Genomic DNA, 22387 nt, shown 5'->3' with positions numbered 1-22387 from the left:
GCCCATAATTATGTACTCAAATCCCATTCACTCATTGGAAGTTTGGTTGCACAAGGAAAACAGGATCAGGCTCATTCTGTTTTTAAAATATTTCTATTCCACTAAAAAGGCTCAGCCCTACATTTCAGAGGGGAACATTTTTCTTCCAAACACTTCTAAATTTTGTAATCTATTAAAATAAATATATTTAGTGATCCATTAAGATAATTTGCAACAAATTATAAGCTTAATAGATGCAATGAGATCAAACAGACTTTACACCAAACAAACAGACTAATAACCCAGATTAATGGGTTTTGTAGGCTACATAGCTATGGATCCAGGTAATCACTATTAATGCTTGATCGTAAGGATCATAAGATTAAAACTTTATATAATGCCCTACCCAACATTTTTAAGTCTACTCAAAGTTGGACATATATCCTCCTTCATTGGAATGCAGTATTTCAAAACACAAGATGTTTGAAAGTCTGGAAATTCTGAGTTTAGGTTCCACAAACAACCTGAACTCTAACCCCATATTCACATCCAGCCTTCTCCTAATAGGGATGTAAGTACAATTTTAAGAACCTTTTCACCTCAGTGACTATAAGTATTAGTACTCCATGTTGGATGGATGTGATACCATCAGCTCCAAACAATATTTGTAGATTGAGTAGAGTAAAAGTGCATGTCTGGTCTGAATCTGGAGGATCTAGTATCAGTCATATTAGCAGGGTGGATAGATATAAGGTGGATGAAACAGATTAGGTTCTCTGAGTGGCGAGGTATGTGAGGTATCAGATGAAAGATGTTTAGCTCTTTGGACCACTGCAGAGAAAAAGATAGTTGTGTGGGGGTTAAAGCTATCCTAAGAATGGGATGCTGATATTTGTAAATCCTGAAGAATGAGTAAGTAAGAGGAGTGTCTTGTCTCCAACCAATGTTTAGGAGTCAGATGGTTGGTCACAGATTAATATGTAATATGGAAGGAGATAGTAAAGGTCTATAGCCCTTACTGGAAATATAGAGGTCTCCTATAGTAGGCAGTAGGTTAGGAAACAAAGCCAGAGTTTCCTATCTTTCAAATATTTAATTTTTCATCTGCAGCATTCTAATGAGGTTTTGTTTAAGAGATAGTAGATAAAGTTTAATCCACTATAAGTATTAAATATTCTCAATCATTGGAAAGGCTGCAGAAATTCAAATGTCTGCAAGTTCAACAGATGCCACTCTAATCAATTACATTTGAAACCAAAGGACTGGTTTTTGACTCTCATCACTCTTGTTCTAACCCTTCTTGAAGAGTCATCTTCACATCATCACTTCCCTGCCTTGCTATTATGATGCAATGTTGCTATGAAAGCCATCTCCAAAAGTGACAAGGTAGCTCAGTCTCCAAGCTCTCTAGCTTTTCAGTGACAAGATTGCCGGATTTGATGGCTGATTTGTTGTTGCTCTTGTACTTTTAATTATATAAAAATTTCTGTGAAAAGTGCTTGTTTGACAGCCCTAAAATTAATTTATGAAGACATTTGCAATGGAGACATTTACAAATGCTAATAATTGAATAATTAAGCACTGCTTACAGTGTTCTTGTAGCTGTGTTGGTCCCAGGATATGAGACAAGATGTGTGAGTTAATATCTTTTACTGGATAAAGCTCAAAAGCTTGGTCCTTCCAACAACAGAAGTTGGTCTGATAAAAGTTATTACCTCACCCACCCTGTCTCTCTAATAATTAAACATGTTCTGGGACTGTCCAAACAAGACTTTGGCATAATGTTCTGACAATAAAATCAAGGGAAGAGTCCAATCATCTAGCAAGGGTAACTCTGCTGCCCATATCAAATTAAGAACTACAACTTTATTAAAAGGTTTTTCAAGCCTTATAGGAGGGCAAAGAACATTCTTGAGATTAGAAAGAAACTTCCTAACGAAAAAATTTAAGTGGATTGCAGACATGACAGGAAAGGTTCTAAAAGAAAAATATTAAGGCTGGAAAATAAGTTAGTGAATTCTGGTAAGACCCTGGAAAGGCTTCCAAATGTTATTGGGGATGGGGAAACCACACCATGAAACAAGAGGAAATATGAGCTGTGCAAGACTCTTCACATTATGAAACTCAATTCTCTTGTATTCTTTTTACCAAATTATCTGTATTGTTGAACGAGGGGTAGGGGAGGTATATAAATGAACAGTACTGACTACAATGTTGCTTTCACTTCTAAAAGTATTGCAATAAATGTTTTTACAACAGAAATATGTGGCCTGAAACCTGCTCCTTGCTTAATTCAAGCAAATTCTGAGGATGACCCATGACCACCAGTGCAGATTAGAAAGAGATAAAATAAAGATTTAAAACAAAAAGCAATATATGAACACACAAAGCAGAATCACACAGCAATCTTAAGGAGGTTGCTTCAGGTCACTGTCTAGTATTCATCTTAGCAGACAAAATCCCCATCCAGTTAAATAAGATGCAAATTCAAAAAAGGAAACAAATCTTACACCTCTACCTCGATATAACACTGACCTCAGGAGCCAAAAAATCTTACTGCGTTATAGGTGAAACCACATTCTATCGAACTTGCTTTGATCCGCTGGAGTGTGAGGCCCCCCCCCCCCCCCGGAGCACTGCTTTACCGCGTTATATCAGAATTCGTGTTATATCGGGTCGCATTATATCAGGGTAGAGGTGTAATTCATTCCCCACAATCTGCAAGTGGACTGTTTTCCTGCCCCATCCCTACACTTGATGGGGATACTGAAAATACTTTTATTTGGCCGGTGACCACTTGTGATTCCTATGATCAAACTACTAATATATGCAAATGACATTCATCTTTACCATTACTTTGCCCATCACCCTACATTCACGTCTCTGTTTATCCATCTATTGCATTTGTCAGTCCTATATTGTGAGTTCTCTGGGGCCAGGCAGGGACTGTTTTACTTGCCTGTACACTGCCTTGGTCCCTGATTTGGACCTGTAAGCACTATAAAAGCCATCTCAGACTCTGCCACTTCCCATTGCAGTCCAGTTCCTTCTTCCCAAACCTCACACCATCACTGAGTCTCTCCCTCAGTATTGCTAACACCAAGCAATAAATAAATGCAAGTTAGGTCTAAAAACCAATGAGACTGGTTTAAAAAAACATGAGATTTAAAATAAGGTATATTTATTTAATTATAGTTTATATTCTTTCACTTGAGTCATGTTTTCAAGCTTTTCTTCACAATAGAGCTGTCAGAAGCTGCTTTTTGTTTTATGAATGAAAAATGAGCTTGTCACATAATCACAAGATTTCAGGAGCTGGGTTTATATATAAAAACTACTGTGAGCCCTAGGATAAAAAACTGCGAGAGTATAACAAGCCTCCGTCTCATGCTTAGCAGAATTTGATTTTTATTTATTTATAATTTTGATGGATATCAATATGTATTTTAAAGATTTTTTCACAATTTTTTTTATCAATTTACATTTTCACAGTGCAAGAAATTATGGGGAAGTCAGACAACAATTATTTAATGACAGCTATCGAGAGTCAAAAAGTTAAAGATTTGCTACAAAAATTGTCACCATCACATGTCAACATATACAAAGTAAAAATCCTTAAATCAATCCAGTGGCGGATTAATGATTTTGCCACCCGAGGCCCTGAAATAATTGCCGCACCCGGCCCCATATGAACTTGTTTTAGTTTTTTTTACAAATTCATTTGAATTAAAATGAATCTAAATATCATTAAAATAATTGAACATTTACAAGTTTTATTATAAATAAAATTAGAAGTATAGCGGACCCTCACTTGAACACGCATCTGTATAGCACGATTTTGCTTATAGCGCAGGACCACTCATGGATCCAAAACTGAGAACCACTTAATTTCTTCCTTTCGGTCATATTATTAACGTTTAGGATTCTTGCAAGTATGTTTACTAAATGGCGTTGCGCTGTCACTGGTGGTTTCAATACGCACTATGATTGGTATAATCGTGGCGTCACTGATGCCACGATTACAAAAATGCTACTATTATAAATTTGCCGACCCTGAAAATTTGCTGGCCTAGGCGATAATACACTGCTGAATTAACCTCTAATATGTTCTCAAACAGCATTTTTCTTTCCATGTCTGAGCTGTACATTTTGATTGTTACTGATGGAAATATTTTTCCCGGAGCTTGCATGTGCACTCGGTGAAATCAATGTTTTCCGATATAAATCGATTCCCTACTAGTCTAGCTATGCCAGCCAGGCTTTCATGCCCTGAGCCTTGCTGCAGGAGCCAAGCCCCCTCAGATTACAAGCCCCATGGGTCCAGGGCCATCCCTAGCCATTTGGGTGCCCTATGCAGCCCCCCCATGGGGGGGGGCTGTGTGGGGGCCCAGGCCTCCCCCCCCCAGGGTCTGGGAGGCAGGAGCGGTGGGGGGGGAGCACTTTGGGGGGCCCCACAGGCCCAGAGTGGCCTGGGGAATTAGCGGGGAGCCAGGAGTAGTCTGCTTCGCTTCCCTTGCCCCGGCCGTGTTGCTCGGGGGAGGGGGCTTAGGGGAAAGGGTCCCCCCTGCACTCACCGGCAGCAGCGGAAAGCAGAGCAGCCCGGCCCCAGCTCGCTCTACTCCACCAGCTCCAAGCCGCAGCACTCCAAGCTGCAGCACTCCGCTTCCCGCCGCTGGTGAGTGTGGAGAGGTTGGGGAAAGGACACCCCCCCACACTCGCTGGCGGCGGAAAGCGGAGCAACGTGGCTCCAGCCAGCTCTACTCTGCCAGCTCCCAGCAGCAGGGCTCCGCTTCCTGCAGCTGGCGAGTGCGGGGGGCGTCCTTTCCCCAATCTCCCCGCACTCACCGGCGGCGGGAAGCAGAGCGCCGCGGCTGGGAGCTGGCGGAGTGGAGCGGGCTGGGGCCGGGTTGCTCTGCTTCCCGCTGCTGCCAATGAGTGCAGGGTTGCTGGGGGAAGAGGTGGAATGGGGGCAGGCTGAGCACGGAGCAGGGGGAAGGGCAAGATGGCCCTGCCCCTTGCAGTGGGCGCAGCCTGTGGGGGGGCCGGACGAGGGACAGGGCTGGTCGCCGGGGCTGGTGCTGCCGCATATGCAGCACACGCAGCTGCCCAGGGCACCATGAAATTTGAGGCAATTTGGTGCCCCAAATTTCATGGTGCCCTATGCAGCTGCATATGCTGCGTATGCCTAAGGACGGTCCTGCACCAGGGCCGCCCGGGGGCAGGGGGGCAAGTGGGGCAATTTACCCCAGACCCCGCAGGGTCCCTGGAAGCCCTAGCCCGGCGGCGGTCCAGGTCTTTGGCGGCATTTCGGCGGCAGGGGGGGCCCTTCAGTGCTGCCAAAGACGCGGAGCGACTGAAGGGCCCCCCGCCGCCGAAGACCTGGACCGCCGCCAGGTGAGTACAAGCACCGCAGCTCCCCGGCTTTGCCCCATGCCCCCGGAATCCTCTGGGGGCCCTGCCCTACACAGGTCTGCAGGGCCTAGGGGAGAATGTAGGAGCTGCCATGGGGCTCCCCCAGGCCCAAGGCCTCCTGCTGCTGGGCTTCTGCCTCCCCCAGCCCTACAGCAGCTGCTACCCTCAGCCCCCAGGGTCACCACCCCTCAGCAGCAGACCCAGTGGGATCTCCTCCAGCCCTCCCCAGGGGGCCCACAGACACCACAGCCCTGCGCGCCTTCTCATGGCCGCCAGCTTTGAAACAAGCAACAGAGGGTCCTGTGGCACCTTTGAGACACTTCTGTTAGTCTCAAAGGTGCCACAGGACCCTCTGTTGCTTTTTACAGATTCAGACTAACACGGCTACCTCTCTGATCTTTGAAACAGCTTTTCAGTTAGGCATCAAGGCGGGGAGGAGGTAAGATCAGTCTTCGAAAATGCCCCTCTCAACATGGAGGTCAAGGGGGAGCTCTGTGGTCACGTGGTAACGACTTTCTCAACATGGCGGCCCAGGCTGTTCTGGGAATACCGGAAATGCCCTTCTCAACATGGCCGAGGTCGAGCTGGGAAACATAGGCGATGACCCTCTCAACATGGCGCCTAAAGTGGGATGTGGCCTATATCCTTCTCAACATGGCGCTTAAAGTGGGATGCGGCCTATATCCTTCTCAACATGGCGCTTAAAGTAGGATGCGGCCTATATCCTTCTCAACATGGCGCTTAAAGTGGGATGCGGCCTATATCCTTCTCAACATGGCGGCTGTTGTTGACCGGAGTACCAGAAATATCCTTCTCAAGATGGCGTCCGGGGAGCGACCGTGCAGTCCCTACGGGACTGGTAGTTGCGGGCCAGGCCCAGCCCTGTCCCGGCTACGGCCGGGCATGTGTGCGTGAGGTGGGCTGTTCTCCCCCGCACTGTAGGATGGCCGGGATCCAGCCCTCCCCTGTCCCCTTGTGACGCCCCGGTTAGATGGCGGCCGGGGCTGCCGGGTGCTCCGGAAGCGCTTGAGGTGCGGGCGGGCCAGGGTCGGAACATGGCGTGGAGCTGCTGGGCCCGGCTCTGCAGCCGAGAGGTGCTGAGCGGCCGCCGCTGCCGAGGGCACAGGTACAGGAGGAGCGGCCCGCCCGGGACGGGGTCCCCGCTGAGGCCGGTGCGATGAGCCGGGAGGGGGGTCCGGTGCTAGGCACAGGGGACGGGGGCGTGCCCCCGATGGCTGCTGGTGGGTGGGAAGGGCCCCCCACACCTTGCGGGCTGTTACCACCCCTCAGGCTCTGCACAGTCACGGTGCCGTGTGAGCAGCGCCCCGGCTCCGAGCGGAGGGCTTTAACCGGCGAGACCCAGGCTGGGCTCTGCCTGTCTCCTCCTGCCCTGTGCCCTGGCCGGGCCCTGCCTCTCCAGCCGGCCGCTGAATGGCCGGGCTCGGCCAGGGGCGCGTTTCAGAGGAAAGGTTGAAAATCACACCAGGGAGTGGAGCCCGGCTGTGTAGAACCAGTGTTGGGCCTATGGGTCTCCAGCACGCACCTGGCGCCCCTTGGCTAGGGCAGGTTGAGATCCCTCCGGGGGCATTTAACCGAGTGAGAGCACTGTCTGTAATGGTATAAGTCCCCAGGTGGAAATGCAGTACTAAGATCGAGCATTAAAATGAGGAAATTCCCACAGTTGAAATTTCTTCAGCATTAACTCGAGCACACTGCCATCCAGTGGTGTTATTTTAACCATATTACTTGATAACAGGGTAATGCACTAAGATTACACTTGAAGTAACAGAAAATTAACTTGGCCATTTCCAGGCCTGAAATTTAAGCTGCTGCCCAGCAGCTCCTCAGCCTTGGGAAGTGAATTGTCTGAGTCAGTTTCCTAACACAATGAAGATCAGGTAGAGTTGCACCATGTTGCCAGCACTTTTCGTTAGTATGCTGATACCATGATTATTGTATTTTCATATCCTTATGCAAGCTAGACTGGAAAATGAGAGTATGAAACACACAATAGCTAGTTTCCCCATTCTGTGAAAGGCAAAGTAAATCCTGAAGCAAGGAAATTCTGTAGCTGCAGGTGAAGAACATGCACTTTTACAGTTGTATAAGGAAGTTTGCTGGTCTATCTCCCCCACCCTACCAAAAAGTTTCTGTCATGTCTAGATAATAAGGCAGTCTGGTTTTAAATTGAAATAGAGAGTCAACATTGACATTGTCTATGGCGCACATTTCTTCTTTTCCCCAGGTTTACTTTATACACACAGCAGAGAAATGGATTCAAAAGAGCGCCCCAAAAGACTGAACCTCGAAAACCAGACCAAGAAAGTGGCTCCAAAACATACAAAAGCAGTCTGTCTCCTCCAGTACAGGAAACAATCTTTTATACTTCTTCCCCTTCGCTGAAGCATCTTGTGAAGCCATTCTTTTTTACAATTGGGGTAATTGTTTGTGCCATCATGTTACATGTATTAGAAGTCGCATTGATGCGGAGTTACTTGTGCAGGTGACTGCACTAGAACTTGTGCATGATAAGCAAGAGTATTCCATTAAAAATAATGCAATTAAATCCCAGAAGCTTATTGCATGAGGCTGTACACCTGTCACCATCAAGGTACCTTTTCTTAATTTTTTAAAACAGTTTTCTCAGAACATACTTTTTTCTATCTTAACTCACTATCTTCAGTGGGTTTGGTGAATTTCTTCCAGAAGGAGTATTACCAAATTGTTACCCCCATTTAATCTGGGAATGCCTGCTTAAATAGTCCTGTATTTTTCTAATCTGCACAGTGTCTTGCTTGCCAGTCCTAAGGGAGCTGCCATTGATTTCCAAGGGAGAGAATATTCTTGAATACGTTTCCCATACATATACTATTCAGCTAGCTTCTTATTGAGCCCTGAGTGTTGCCAGTACTTCTCCCTCTCCCACATAAGGTTAAAAAAAATCAGCCTGAAGCTAAACAAACTGCTAGCTGTTTTCATATACTCTACAACCTTTCTGAATCATCCCTGAAGGTCAAAAGAACGAGGAGTACTTGTGGCACCTTAGAGACTAACAAATTTATTTGAGCATAAGCTTTTCGTAAAACCCACTTCATCGGATGCATTCAGAGTCCCTTTCTGTTGCATCCCAGTCAGTGTCCCATCCTCTGGTACCTGTTTCCCTTATCCCTCCAGCCTGAAAGAAAGGGAATGAAGACCTCTCCTAACAAATAGAAAGGAGCAGAGGGTTTAGCACACTGACCCTAAATTTTGCAACAAGAGTCCTGATTTTTGTGGCACGGTATTGTCTAATCCTGCCACAAACTGGCAGTTAGGCAATAACCTGCAATGTCTGGCAAAATAACCATAAAAGAAGGCTCTTATTAAATATTGTTTCAGAGTAGCAGCCATGTTAGGCTGTATCCGCAAAAAGAACAGGAGTACTTGTGGCACCTTAGAGACTAACCAGTTTATTTGAGCATAAGCTTTCGTGGGCTATAGCCCACTTCATCGGATGTAATACAATCAATATTGCTACATAATTCAGTGAGAACCTCACTCTTTGAATGTTTATAATAGTATTAATATGTAAGTGCAGTAGGAGCACATGCTATATTTTTACCTAAAATTGTATAAGGATTTGTCTTCCATATTAGACTTTGATTTTGAATGCATCTAATGTTACATAGTTTACAGGCTGTGCATTTGGATCAGCTGCTATTTGGCAGTATGAATACCTAAAATCTCGGGTCCAGAACTATTTCGATGATGCTCGAGCAGACTGGATGGATAAGTTACGACCTCAGAAAAATGGGGACTTCAGAAAGCAGGTACACAGAACATAACTATCTTGTGCATTTAAATGTGGTCAGTACAGTGACTATAGGACTATAATAACATGTATTGCATATGAATAGTGTGCTTAGTGTTTTACTGAATATGACCCACCTCAGTAATGTAACCTTGGAAGACTGCTATGTGGTCAGTACTGTATAAAACAAACTAAAAATCAGGCATGCATATTGGTGCCACTAGTATTGGTTGAGTACAGTAATAGATACTTGTCTCTTTTATTTTATAGTATCAAATTCTTGGCACTTTAACAACTTTTCTAATTAGTGATGTATGGCAAAACTGTTTTGATCAGAAGGATAACTGTGTGTGTTACTCTGAATTTTGTATTTAAAGAATGAAACTGGACCCTGAAGGAAGGGCCTGAACAGTGGTATTAGTCCTTTCTGGGCTGGGGAAACAGGCTTCCAGCTTACAGTGTGCTATATGTTAGTTCGAAAGGAAGCTGATTTACAATTAGCACAGATGAAAAGTAAACATTTGGCACTGCTATCAAATAGATACTGAAGAGATGAAATAGCAGCCCCCTTCTTGCTCCTCTCCCCCCCCCCCCAAAAAAAAAAAAAGAAAGGGAGACCAATAGTTCTTCGTATGTCTAATATATCTTAAAATGCCACTCACTTTTTTATCATGTTAGAAGGCGTAGTATTGCCAACCCTCAGTGTTCAAAAATCATTGGCTTAAAAATCATGAAATTAAAAAAAAAAACATAAATATGAGATTCTTGTCTTCAAGTTTCATGTTTTCAAGCTTTTCTTTGCAATTATAAGGACTAGAAACTTTATAAATGAACATTTAAAAAAAAAATCCTAAGTAAACACCTGACTTCAGAATTTGTGACTTTAAGACAAAGACCAAAAATTGCTAGGCTTATGATAATTTTATCAGTTGGCAACACTGGATACCATAATCACTTGCACTTTGCTGTAATATTTTCATTTAAAATATAAGAAATGGGTTCTGTACATTATGTCCACGGAGAGGTTGGTTCCCTGGCAAGCAGTAGAGCAGATCTGATTCCTAGGCCTGGTCTGTTTCTTCCACTATTAGTAGGGGTGAGTGTCCAGCTGCAGAGGCACTGTGCCCTGAGCAGGATGCAGAGGAACCCTCTGTGTCCATGATGTGAGTTGAATACACTGTAGTGCTCCTGTCCAAATGCATTTCTCGTCATCTGTGCTTATATGAATCACGTGTAAGATCAAAGCTGGCCCTTAAGAATATTTAGAAATTGTGAAGAAAACAAGTTTAGTACTAAATTCTCTGATAGGAAAGGCTTGCTGGATTCTAATTAGCTATCTAAAATATAATAAACAAAATTACCATGTCATTGCTAATACATTTTAAAAAAAATCTCCAGCTCCCATCTCCGGTAATAAAAGTATCCTCGTAAATTCAGCATCCAGTGCTAGTTAGTAAAGGCATGTAGGCTTTTTGTATTACACAAAATCATGTTTGCATAATGGCCATACTGGAGGACATGATGGGGAGAAAATATTGATATGGTTTTATCTAGATCCTATGCCAGATAATTAGGAAGTGGGGAGAGATGGAGTGATGACTTTGAAATGAACAATTCACTGAAATCTTATTTGGTTACTTTTTGTCCAACCTATAGAAATAATTTATATAGCACCTTGGAGTGTTATAAAACTTAGTATAATTAAACCAACAGTTTTTAAAAAAATATTTAAAAGGGACTATTAGAAGGAGACAGAGGGGGAAAAAGCACATCTAAGAGCTGCCTGTGGTCATAATACATTTTTCTAGGGGGTTTCTTAAAGGTGGAGGAGGGATGGGCTGAGCTGGATACAAGGGGGAGTGAATGCCACATCCTGTGAGCTGCCTCTGTAAAAAATGACCTCTGGCACAAAGGTGGACTCTCAAAGGTGGGTGATGTGAGACCACAAATAGCTGTCAGTAAGAGTCTCCGCCTAGAACAGAGGTGTGCAAACTGTGGCCCGCGGGACCCTCCTGCCCAGCCCTTGAGCTCCCAGCCAGCCTAGCCCCCAGCCACTCCCCTGCTATTCCTCCTCCCCCGCAGCCTCAGCTCCCCGTGCTGCCAGCAGTCTGGGCAGTGAGCTGCGAGCTCCTGCCGGGCAGCGCGGCTGTGAGAACTGCCGGCCTGCCCTGGTGTTCTAGACTGAGCGGCAGCAGGACTGGCTGTGGCCGGCTGGTGCGGCTGCCAGTCCTGGTGCTCTGAGTGGCATGGTAAGGGGGCAGGTAGCAATGGGGTTGGATAAGGGGCAGAGGATCCTGGGGGCAGTCAGGGGACAGGGAGCAGTTGGATGGAGCGGAGGTTCCGGATGGGAGCGGTCAGGGGACGGGGAACACGGGGGGGATTGGATAGGTGTGGGAGTCCTGGGAGGCATGTCAGGGGTTGGGGGTGTGAATAGGGGTCGGGATAGGGAGGAAGGGGATTGGATAGATGGTGGGGTCCCGGGAGAGGGTGGTTAGGGGCGGGGGGTCCCGGGAGGGGGCAGTCAGGGGACAAGGAGCCGGGGGGGTTGGATGGGCCAGGAGGGGGCAGTCGGGATAGAAAGTGGGAGGGGCGGGTAGGGGTCAGGGGCCAGGCTGTTTGGGGAGGCACAACCTTCCCTACCTGGCCCTCCATACAGTTTCAGAACCCCAATGTGACCCTCAGGCCAAAAAGTTTGCCCACCCCTGGCCTAGGAGATACACATAAATACACAAGATCTTCATTGGTATAAACTGATATCAATCTTTGGAATTCAATGGAGCTCTGCTGTTTAATACCATGTAAGGATTGGATCTTTTTCTGTAACAGGATATTTAACTGAAAGAGGAGATTTTAAAAAATATATGAACAGGAAATGTAACTTTTTTATAAAAAAAGCTATTTTAAGTCTAACTGAATATTAGAAGCATATCTTAACTCAATCCTTCTGTTAAAAAGAACTTGATTTTTATGTATTTATTTATTTAAGTGGAACCTTATGTGATTTTCAAATAGTTCTGAGATCTGGGCTATTTTGGGAAGTCAGTGAATACTACTTATTCTCTTTCAGGTTAACAAGTGGTGGAATAGCCTGAGTGAGGGTCAGCGGACTGTGACAGGTTTGTGTTAGCTTACAAGTATTAGACATTCACAGGAAGAGAATTATGGCAAACAGGTACAGTATGTCACAATAGATGGCTTTCATACCATGCTTATCGATTGTAAGAAACAAAGCAAATCTGTGTACGTACATGCTATTTTCATTCCCCATATGCATCTGCTACCCATTCCTTCTCACAGAACATATTTCTTGTACGTTAAATGAAATCTCCACTCGTTTTGAATATTGTGCAATATTAGTCAGAATCTTCCTTCCGCTACATGTATAGAAGTACAGTAAAAATTGGGCATGAGGGACCCTCAGAAGCAGCATAGTAAAGAATTTCTACAACCTTGCCAGAGCCTGAAAAGCAGTGCTATTACTACCAGCACAAACTGTTGAATACTGGTTGTCCTTCAAGTTGACAGCTTTTTCATGAGAGAGAGATTTACTATGTACTACTGCGTAAAATGGCTATCTTTTCCTTTTTCTGGAAATATTCTTTGTCATCCAAGGAGTATCATGCAATTTTATGCACCATAACCAGAAACAATGGAAACATGTTGTAATTTTGTAAATGATGCGTTGCAGGATAAATCACTACTTCCTGTGACTGCATACACAATGTTGCAAACAGGAGGTAGCTATCTTGTTGTGTATCAGATTTTGTTATATAATACACAGGTATTTATATTTAACAGGAGTTGCATGGAATCTGCTTAATGCAGAATTATTGAAATCCCATTAATAGACATCTCACATAGCTATTCAGATTAAAGAGAAAAATAGATGAGAAATAGCTAATTTACAGCATTTAATCTAGAACATGCTCCGTGTTATGTATGCTGTGTGTAAAAATATTTGAGTACCTGAGCTGATTTCTACTAAGCATATTGGAGCCTAAATAACCAGTGTTTTTGTTTGTCATAAAACATATATTTATATAGAAAAAGTAATTTTTTAAGGACAAAATATTTAAATTGGTTTCAACCACTTTCTGCCTCATTTTAAAGGATTGCTCGGTAGTATAAAAATAAATTGCACTTAAGTCTTGAATGTCTAGGGCAGTGATAGACACATTAAAGAATTCCAGCTAAATATAAGGTCCGATCAACTGGTTTTATACAATATTTTGTGTTTTTATACATCCAACTTAAGCTTTTCTTATGTCTAAAGAAAGTGGTGCCAATATTGTATTTGGAAAAATTAGGTGAAAATTAATCATGCATAGTCTCTGTGGTGATTCTCAATATGTGGTTAATATTTATATTTAAGGCCCTATTTGAATTGCAGGATGATTGTCAAAAAATTGCAGCTGAGTTGCGGACAAGTCATGGAAAATTGCGGAAAAGTAATAAGACCTTATTATTTGCACTAATAAAGCCCATTGTTACTGTTCCGTGATTTTCCACTGTCAGCGGCCGCCCAGGGCTCCCGTTGTCAAAATTGCGATGGAAGCCTAATACTGTGGAATTCGCAATTTCCACAATATTGCAAATTAAATAGGGCCTTATTTATATTACATGTAAATTTAACTGATATAATGGAAACCTTTCAAACATGTTTATCTGCCATGTTGCACCAGAACAAATTTGGAATTATTTTGCAAAAATTCCTTGTTGGGGTCTTCTATAATTTGGTGGTGTTGAGTACGTAATGAAATCTTTGGTTAATAAGAAAGCACTGTAGCATAGGATAGGCGCTCTCTTAAAGCTAAAAGCAGCTCAGAGAAAGTAGATTATACAGATTCTAAATAGAGAATTTCAGATATAAATAGCCTTGAAAATATTTTTCTGGTTTGAGTTCAGCAGGAGTCTTTCAAATAAGTCATGAAAATAAGGAATCTAAATTTTTACAAGGAAAGAAATGATCTCTCTCTCCCTCCCCACCCCCAGGAATGCCAGCTTTATAATATAAACCATTCAGATCTTTAAAAACAGTTTTATGTGCTTTCCAGAGCCAAAGCTATATTTTAATTTGGTTTTAGGTGTCAGCAAATACTTGGAAACATGCAAGGATGTAAACTTTCATCAGTCTGCTCTCAATCATTTACATTCTTATCTAAATTAGAATATGATCAGAATTAAAACTTAGCAAGTAAACAACAATTTGTAAATCACAAAGACAAATTTGTAGTTGCAGATTTCTTGGAAGATTAGTTGTAGCAGATTGGTTGCAGATTTCTTGAAAGTGACTCACTGGACAGTATACATGTGTGTATTTTGTGGAACTAAAGGAACACTAGTTTAGATACAAAATGTGACTTCTGTTAAAAGGGTTTTCATTGTGTAAAGATTTCTGAATTCCAGTTCATTTTTCTTAAAATCATCAGAAAATGAAAATTGCCATTTTTATATGGGAGTAGCAAAGAAAAAACGTAGATATTGTTGTAAATGTGGTTCTGAAGTACTGAAACTTTGCTACCAAGTGCTTTGTTCTTGCATGTTATATTCATACTTTGTCTCTAAATTGGATTTTTTCTTATTAGGTATCATAGCTGCAAATGTCTTTGTGTTCTGTTTATGGAGAATCCCTTCTATGCAGCGGAAAATGATTACTTACTTCACATCTAATCCAGCATCTAGTAAGTATACTGTGTGTGGGTATATGTCCATCCGTCCAATTCAACAGGTGGGCCTTGGGGAGGGGTAAATTTATAGAAACTTATATTTTTTTTTTCCAAAATAGCTTTGCTAGAGATCATAATGTCAAGATTTTGAGGTCCAGTATCTTCAAGTGTGCCACGCTGAACAACAAATGGCTTATGTCTTTGCAAAGGGGGTTTTCTCTCATAGTGGAATGAAGTCCTAGCTCTGTCCTGATTGTTACTCTTCCTGGTCTTTTGGGAGGAAACAAACTATTTTTATGGTTCTTAAAAAAGCTGTTTTGAAGTTGCTCTTTATTTTTGAACATTAATATTCCCCGCAAATAGGAATTAGAGGCCTGAGTGCAGGGGAGACGGGCACCACCAGACATGCAGAATGGTGTGCATTCACTTATCACTATATAACAATTATATACTCGTCAATGAGCATGAGAGGATTCCTACCAGTCCCTTGCCACAGAGCTGGCCTTTTCTCCACATGAAGAAGAATCTCAGCTTTCATTCAAGGTAAATTAGCCTTGAAAATGTTAACTGTAGGCTCTAAAGGCACAAGCAGTTGGGGTCCATTTCCAAAACAGAGACGGGTATGGAGGACACATGAGGGAGGGGGCTCTTCTGGTACCTCCCATCCCCTCACTCCTGCTGTAGAAGTGGAACCCAGATGTTTGTGCCTTTAGGCAGGGATTTGGAAAGCCTAAGGGAATTAGGCAACTAACTGAATTTCAATGGGAGTTGGACTTCCAGTTGACTTAGGGTCCTCTGAAATTTTCAGACTTTGAACTAGAGATTGGATTCTATCTATTTACCTTTACCACTGCACTGAATAGGACTAGACATTTTTTAAAATGAAAGCTAAGATTCTCCTTCATACTTTAACCTAAGCAGTTATAATTGGACAAAACCCTCATAATGGGGAAAAAAAAAAAAGTGGCTTTTCCACTCTCCAAAGAATGGTGTGGAAGCTTTTGAAAAATCCATGTAATCTCTCCACAAGGAAATCTTTAATGTACTATTTCACATGGGTGACAGATTTCTTAGAAAATGTTGCATGCTTCGGCAGTCACCACACTGAATCTGATGCTCATTACACTGCTCGCATTTTACATGTTTAAAGCTTATGAAATATTTAAGAAGTCTGATAACTATATTTTCTCTTGCTTATGCTGTAAGTACTTATGCACACAAATGAAAATAAAAATACTAAAATGGCCGGTATTTGTTCTTCAGTAACCACTAGTTTTCTTCTTATAGGAGTCCTTTGCTCTCCCATGCTGCTCTCTACATTTAGTCATTTCTCTTTGTTCCACATGGCTGCAAATATGTATGTGCTGTGGAGTTTTTCTTCAAGTATAGTGTCTCTTTTGGGACGTGAGCAGTTCATAGCAGTGTACCTTTCTGCAGGTAATTTTTCAAAAAATTAATACTTTAAAGAAATGTCATGACCATACTTATGCAGGTAGGAAGTGAGAGAGAGATTAACATATTTTTTCCCTGGCTGCAGACACTGATTCTTCATTCCCATAGGCTGTTGTACACCAACCACGGTGCTTATTTTAATGATTTATTTGTATTACCATAGTACCTAGGAGCCCTAGTCATGGACCAGGCCCCCATTGTGCGAGGCACTGAACAAAGAACAAAAAGATGGTCCCTGCCCCCAAAGAACTGCTGCAGAACAGAGCACTAATCACATTGGAATGTTTGATTTTAGGCTGTCAAAGTGCAAGCCTTGTATTTAAAGTCATGCTCCATCACTGAACTATTAGTTTTTAACATTGTCTTAGGACATCCCTGAGATGACAGACAAAACTACAACTGTTTCTAGTCTCCATGTCTACTGCCTCAAAAAATTAAGTTAAAAAGTTAGTGTGCAAGATACCTCATGCAAACATGCAGGCAATATTTTGGTACCTCCTGCCCCTCACGTACATTCCTGATATGGTTTCTAACAGTAATTTCACCTTTTTTAGGTGTTATCTCCACATTTGTCAGTTATGTCAGTAAAGTAACTACTGGAAGATTTGGACCATCACTTGGAGCTGTAAGTAGCATACATTTTAAAATCCCCAAATACTATATCTCGTAGCATCATTAAAACCAGTTTCAAAGCACTGTATTCCACAGCTTTCTTAAAAATCAGGGATATGTTGGCTTGGGAAGGCAGGCAGAAGTTACCAGCATTGAGAGTAATCAAACAATAATTCCTGTGCAAGAACTGGGCCATTCTTCCAAGCCCTTGGTACAGCAGCCCAGAACCAATGCTGCTAAATACTAATGGGTTGTAAACTAGTGCTTAACAGCAGGATCTCTTGTCACTGAGCAGATAAGTTGTAGAACTGAACTCACTGTTTTATAAAGGTTGTTACGTGAGGCTGTAATGCATAATTATGCTCTAATTATTGAAAATTGTATGCTTTTTGAAGAGATCACGAGATCATATGATCAGGGACAGTAGACATTAACAAGTAATGCTGGTGAAATGTTTCCCATCAACTTCCTTCCCAAAAATATAGAACTTTTGCTTGAGCACGCTCAATTTATAGAATTTCTGAAGTTGGCAGGAGTGGTATGTTTATTTTCTGTTCTGCTTACATTTTTTCTAAATAAAAATACCTGCTATCAAAGCTTTGGGATGTTTTAAGGCACTCAACTTATAGTAAGGGTAAAGTGAACTTGCTGCTGGATCAAGATTTATGTTTTTTTGGAGGTTTTATTTATATCATGTTTTGGCTTTTTAAAAAAACATGTTTTGTTTTTCAAATGGAGGGAGGAACTTGTTGGACAACTAGAGCTGCAGTTGATAAGCTGAATTTCAATTAATGCCATACACATACGGTTCGCTTATCCTGCAAGTCATTTGTATTTGCTACAGAGTAACTTTCTCACTGACCAGGTGTTGATATTACCACACAAACTTGCATACAGTTTAAGATCCTGTCCATGCATGGACTTGGAAGATCCTATGGGCTTATGTTGTTAGAGGAGGGGTTTGCTCCAGTTTCCTTGGCCAAAAAAGTTGTCATCTGCTGATGTCCAGCATGCTTTAAACTGAGTGGTTGCTTTCACCTTAGCTACAGTTACATTTCAGCAGTGCTACATATATATTTCTAAAATTCATTGGGATGAAAGGCACTATATTCACATCAGTTATTTATGATTGTTACAAATAGCATGGCTTTCAGAAAAGGTTACAACTTGTTCACTTGTTTTTTAGAGGTCAGACACTGAGGACATAGGAAGCAATTCTTTCAGCTTTTATACATTCAGATCTCAAAATAAAGCAATGATTCCTTGATTTATTTCTATACTAAACTTACTATACTGCTTTGGGACTTGTCATAGGGCTGCATTGGAAAAGAAAGGCAGCAAGCAAAATAGGTTCACGTACAGAAAAATAAATTTCCCTTGTGTAATATCTCAGCTCACTTTCATGTATTTTAATGTATTTTCAGTCAGGAGCTATAATGACTGTCCTTGCAGCAGTATGTACGAAGATGCCAGAAGCAAAACTAGCCATCATACTTCTTCCAATGTTCACATTTACAGCAGGAAATGTAAGTGCCTTTGAATATCAGAAATTATATACTTTAAATATTTTCCTTTCCCTACACTCCAACAGTATCTGAATGTCTCCTTTTAATATGAATATACAAACAATATCTAATTTTTATTTAAATACATGGTCGTGGCTTGAAGTCTTAGGGCCTGATTTGCTGTTGCTCTGAACTTTATGTAGTCATTTACACCAATGCAAAGTGGGCATAAAATGTTGTCGTTCTCAAATGGTAGAGTTCTGTACTGACTCTATTCTAGTATAATGACTAGACGTGGTGTAGAGCAAACAAGAATCAGGCTTGTTTTCAATTGCTTGTCTCTTTTTTTTAAATTGTATAGAGCTTAACTTCTAGATTGCTTCCTGGAGATGTATTTCACACCCAATTCTTAAAGTTACAGGAAATGGGGGTAGGGAAAGGGAACCCGATGCCTGTGAGGAAGTACAACAAAATTGTGTACGTGCACTGTGGGAACCTCTTGTCATTCAAAGTGTGGCACATAGTGTACGGGCTATGTTTGTTAGGGATAAACTGCAGGACCTGGTTACTTATTTCAGGCAACTTTAAATTAACTGTGTGAAAAATAACTCGGGGGCGAATAAGGAGGAGAGGAAATCTGGAAAGGCAGAGGCAGATTTGAGAATTTAATTTTCCAGAAAAAAATCATTTCTAATCGCATTGCTGTAGATGCTTGTCTCCTGCTTTAGATGCTTCCTACTGCTGCTTCTAAGAACATAAGTTTTAGGAACAGGAATAGATCACTGGGGCTTTTGTGGCACATTCTTAATATTCTCATTCTTTGATTCCTTTCCCCGCTTTTAAAAATGTATATATTTTAGAAACTCATTCATATATCTTGACTCCTGAGTTAACATGCGTAGTCATCTTTTTTGTATGTTTCTGAACATTGTTTTAGTATGATAGCTTAATTGCTTTGTTTTAACCCATTTTAAGACAACTGGATTTAAAATATGTGTTGTACAGGAATGAGTTTACTGAGATTCTATCAGTTTTAAATTTCAAAGCATTTCTTAGGCCTTGTCTACACTGGCAAGTTTCTGCGCACCAAAGCAGCTTTCTGCATTGTAACTCCCGAGGTGTGCACAGTGCCAAGCCACTTAGTGCACAGAAACTGAGCAGTTGCAGTGCTGTAAAAAAAACCACCCTGTTGAGAGGCGTAGAGCTTTCTGCGCCGGGGCTACAGCATCGCAGAAAGCCAGTGTAGACACCCTGGTCGATTACAGCGCTGCAGTTAGTCTCCGGGAGGTGTCCCACAATGCCTGGTTTTGCCTCTCTGGTCATCAGTTTGAACTCTACTAGCCTGCCCTCAGGTGACCAACCATCATCCCCGCCCCTTAAGTTTCTTGGCAATTTTGAAAGTCCTTTCCTGTTTGCTCGGTGACGCATACAGTGGTCTCAATGCATCTTTCTAGGTGACCATGCCTGCTCAACGCAGCTCTGTGTAAGCTTGAAAGCTTGTCTTTCACCAACAGAAATTGGTCCAATAAAAGATATCACCTCAACCACTGTTTCTTTAATTACACTTTGGCCACAAAAAAACCCCAAACAAACTCTCTAACCATAATAGTCCAAATGTGAGAATGTAACTCCTGTAATCCTGAGTACATATAATTAGGTGCTAATTATTCTAGTTAATACTATGGTAAATATGCAAACTGTTGCTCCATATTACTGCTAGTGTATAACCCAAGAAACATGCACACTTGTATAAGTCTTAGGACTTATAGTTAGTAAACTGCATCCACTAAAGGGTGACATACTTTATCAGTACTTCTGCTTATAGAGTAGTACTTAACCATTCTAGAATATCCTGATCTCCTACTCTTAAATAGGTCTGATATTTCATCCAGCATTGGTACTAGTCGTAGATATTTAGTGACTGAGAAGTTGAGGATGCTGTCCTACACCTTCCATCTAGTAGAGGCAGAGGTGTATACCTACATGGTTGGAGGGGGCAGTGTTTGGGAATACAGACACAAATCTAGGCTGTTACTGCATAAAATGATTATGGCTTATATAGAACTGACTTGTGAATGAGATATTTGCTACACTTCCTTAATTGGAGTGGTCTGTATGTAGTGTTCCTTTTTACCAGCGATTTTACCTCCTTTTCTGGCTTGACATTGCAATAGAGCTGATATGTTTTTAAAATGTAATAAAAGCACATTTTAGGTTGTAGAGTATTTTAAATACATTATATTTACTGCCACATTCTTAGCCTCCTTTCTTCTGTGGCTTCTGGTAGAAGTAGTCTTCATGTATATTGTCTGGTGAGAAAAGAGCAGGACTAGAGTCTAGGCCTGTCTCAAGAGAAATCCTTATGTAGTAGTATTGTTGCATGTCATGGGGAATGTTCCATCATTTAAATGTTTGCTTAATGGTAAATATGAAGTGTTCCTACTGCTGGATATTAGAGACTGCTGCAGATTCTGCTCACACAATGCTTTGTTCATTTTTAGGCTTTAAAAGCCATTATTGCAATGGACACCGCAGGACTTGTTCTGGGTTGGAAATTTTTTGACCATGCAGCACATCTTGGGGGAGCTCTATTTGGAATGTAAGTTTTTGTTATCCATTAACTTTATCGATTGTGTACAAACAATTCTGTATTGGAAAAAGAGAAAATATTTAAAACCTTCTGGTGCATTAGTTTAATGGAGGGCTCACTGGACTAATGAAAACATCTTTTCAACTGTGCAGCTCAGTAAAACTTCCCATGTCTGTGTATCTCTTATCAGTTTGGGTGGGTTAGTGAGCAAGTGTGAGATCTGTTAGGTCAAATTCCATTGAAAAGCTAGTAATTTTGTTTGGCTGCATTGTCTCCATGTATGAAGCCTTCAAAGGTTATCACTAATTGGGTTGAAGCACTAGAAAATGTAGGAAACAAACAATTTGGCATTGTGTGGTGTTGAACTAATTACCTAATCTGTCCGTCTTTCTTTGCTCTGATAGAGCTATAGTATTGTCTAGCTCCACATTTTTTTTTCTTTCATGGTCCCTAACCTCACCATAGCCTTCTGCTAATCCCTGGTGCTGATGTTCATTTAAATGTCTGTGTTATGCCAGAAAAGTTACTTCCAATGGATTACTTCTGCATCCATCCAGTTAGAGGAGGCAGTTTGCTTCAAATGAAGTGACTCTATTCTAGATTTTTTTCTGAGTTCATCTGCCTATCGGGAAATACCTCTGCAGCAATATAGTTGGAATGCATTGACATAAGCAATATATACTATACTCTAATATTCTTTTAAGTGGAGTAGTAATTGGTGCAAATTTTTTGGCTACAGAAGATAGAAATTTGAGGTGCTAACTACTGTTCAACTACATGGGGGCAAGTGGAAGTATAGAACTGTGTAAGTTATTCGGAGTAAATGGAACCAGAAAGCTTACCTAAAGTTGTCAGTGTTTTCTTCCAAAAGCTTATCAAACTTCTTTTAAAAACGTACCCTATTCATTTCTATTATTGCCTCGTCTGGGTTATCCCATCTAGTACGCTGTTTAACAGATATTCCAGTTATCATCCTTCAGTGTTCTATCTCATTCTTAACTTTAGCTTCGCATGATCTAATTTCAGTTGAAGTTTTGTTTTTGTTTTCAGCTGGTATGTAACTTATGGCCATGAACTCATATGGAAGAACAGAGAACCACTGGTGAAGGCTTGGCATGAAATGAGGTCTAAGAGCCGAGGAAAAGGAGGTGGAGGATCTCACTGATTCTAATTTTACAGCCTGCTTGTGCAGAAGACGGTGTGCTACTTGAAGATATGGAAGTGAATTGGTTCTGGAATTGTTTTTGCAACTCCACAGAAAACCACTTAGGATGTGTAGTTTCTAATGTAAACTACAGTTGCAAATAAATGCAGTTCAGTAGAGAATGAACTGACAAAGTTGAAAAAATAAAGTTTATATCTGATTGGTTTATGAAGTAAA

General features: G+C 41.6%; 1 protein-coding gene across 1 annotated transcript; it reads left to right on the top strand.

Moving 5' to 3' along the window:
- The first annotated feature begins 6208 nt into the window (after positions 1–6208).
- Positions 6209–22387, top strand: PARL (presenilin associated rhomboid like). The gene is made up of 10 exons (XM_034781867.1): positions 6209–6517; positions 7637–7829; positions 9060–9200; positions 12249–12297; positions 14767–14862; positions 16135–16284; positions 16854–16924; positions 18336–18437; positions 20918–21015; positions 22057–22387. The coding sequence occupies exons 1-10, from the start codon at positions 6447–6449 to the stop codon at positions 22169–22171; spliced, it is 1086 nt and encodes a 361-aa protein (XP_034637758.1). The 5' UTR covers positions 6209–6446; the 3' UTR covers positions 22172–22387.

This window comes from Trachemys scripta, chromosome 9 (genome assembly GCF_013100865.1).
Source record: "Trachemys scripta elegans isolate TJP31775 chromosome 9, CAS_Tse_1.0, whole genome shotgun sequence".
NCBI classification, from domain to species: Eukaryota; Metazoa; Chordata; order Testudines; family Emydidae; genus Trachemys; species Trachemys scripta.
Note: the sequence above shows the minus strand (reverse complement) of the source record. Positions and strands in the feature narration are given on the sequence as shown.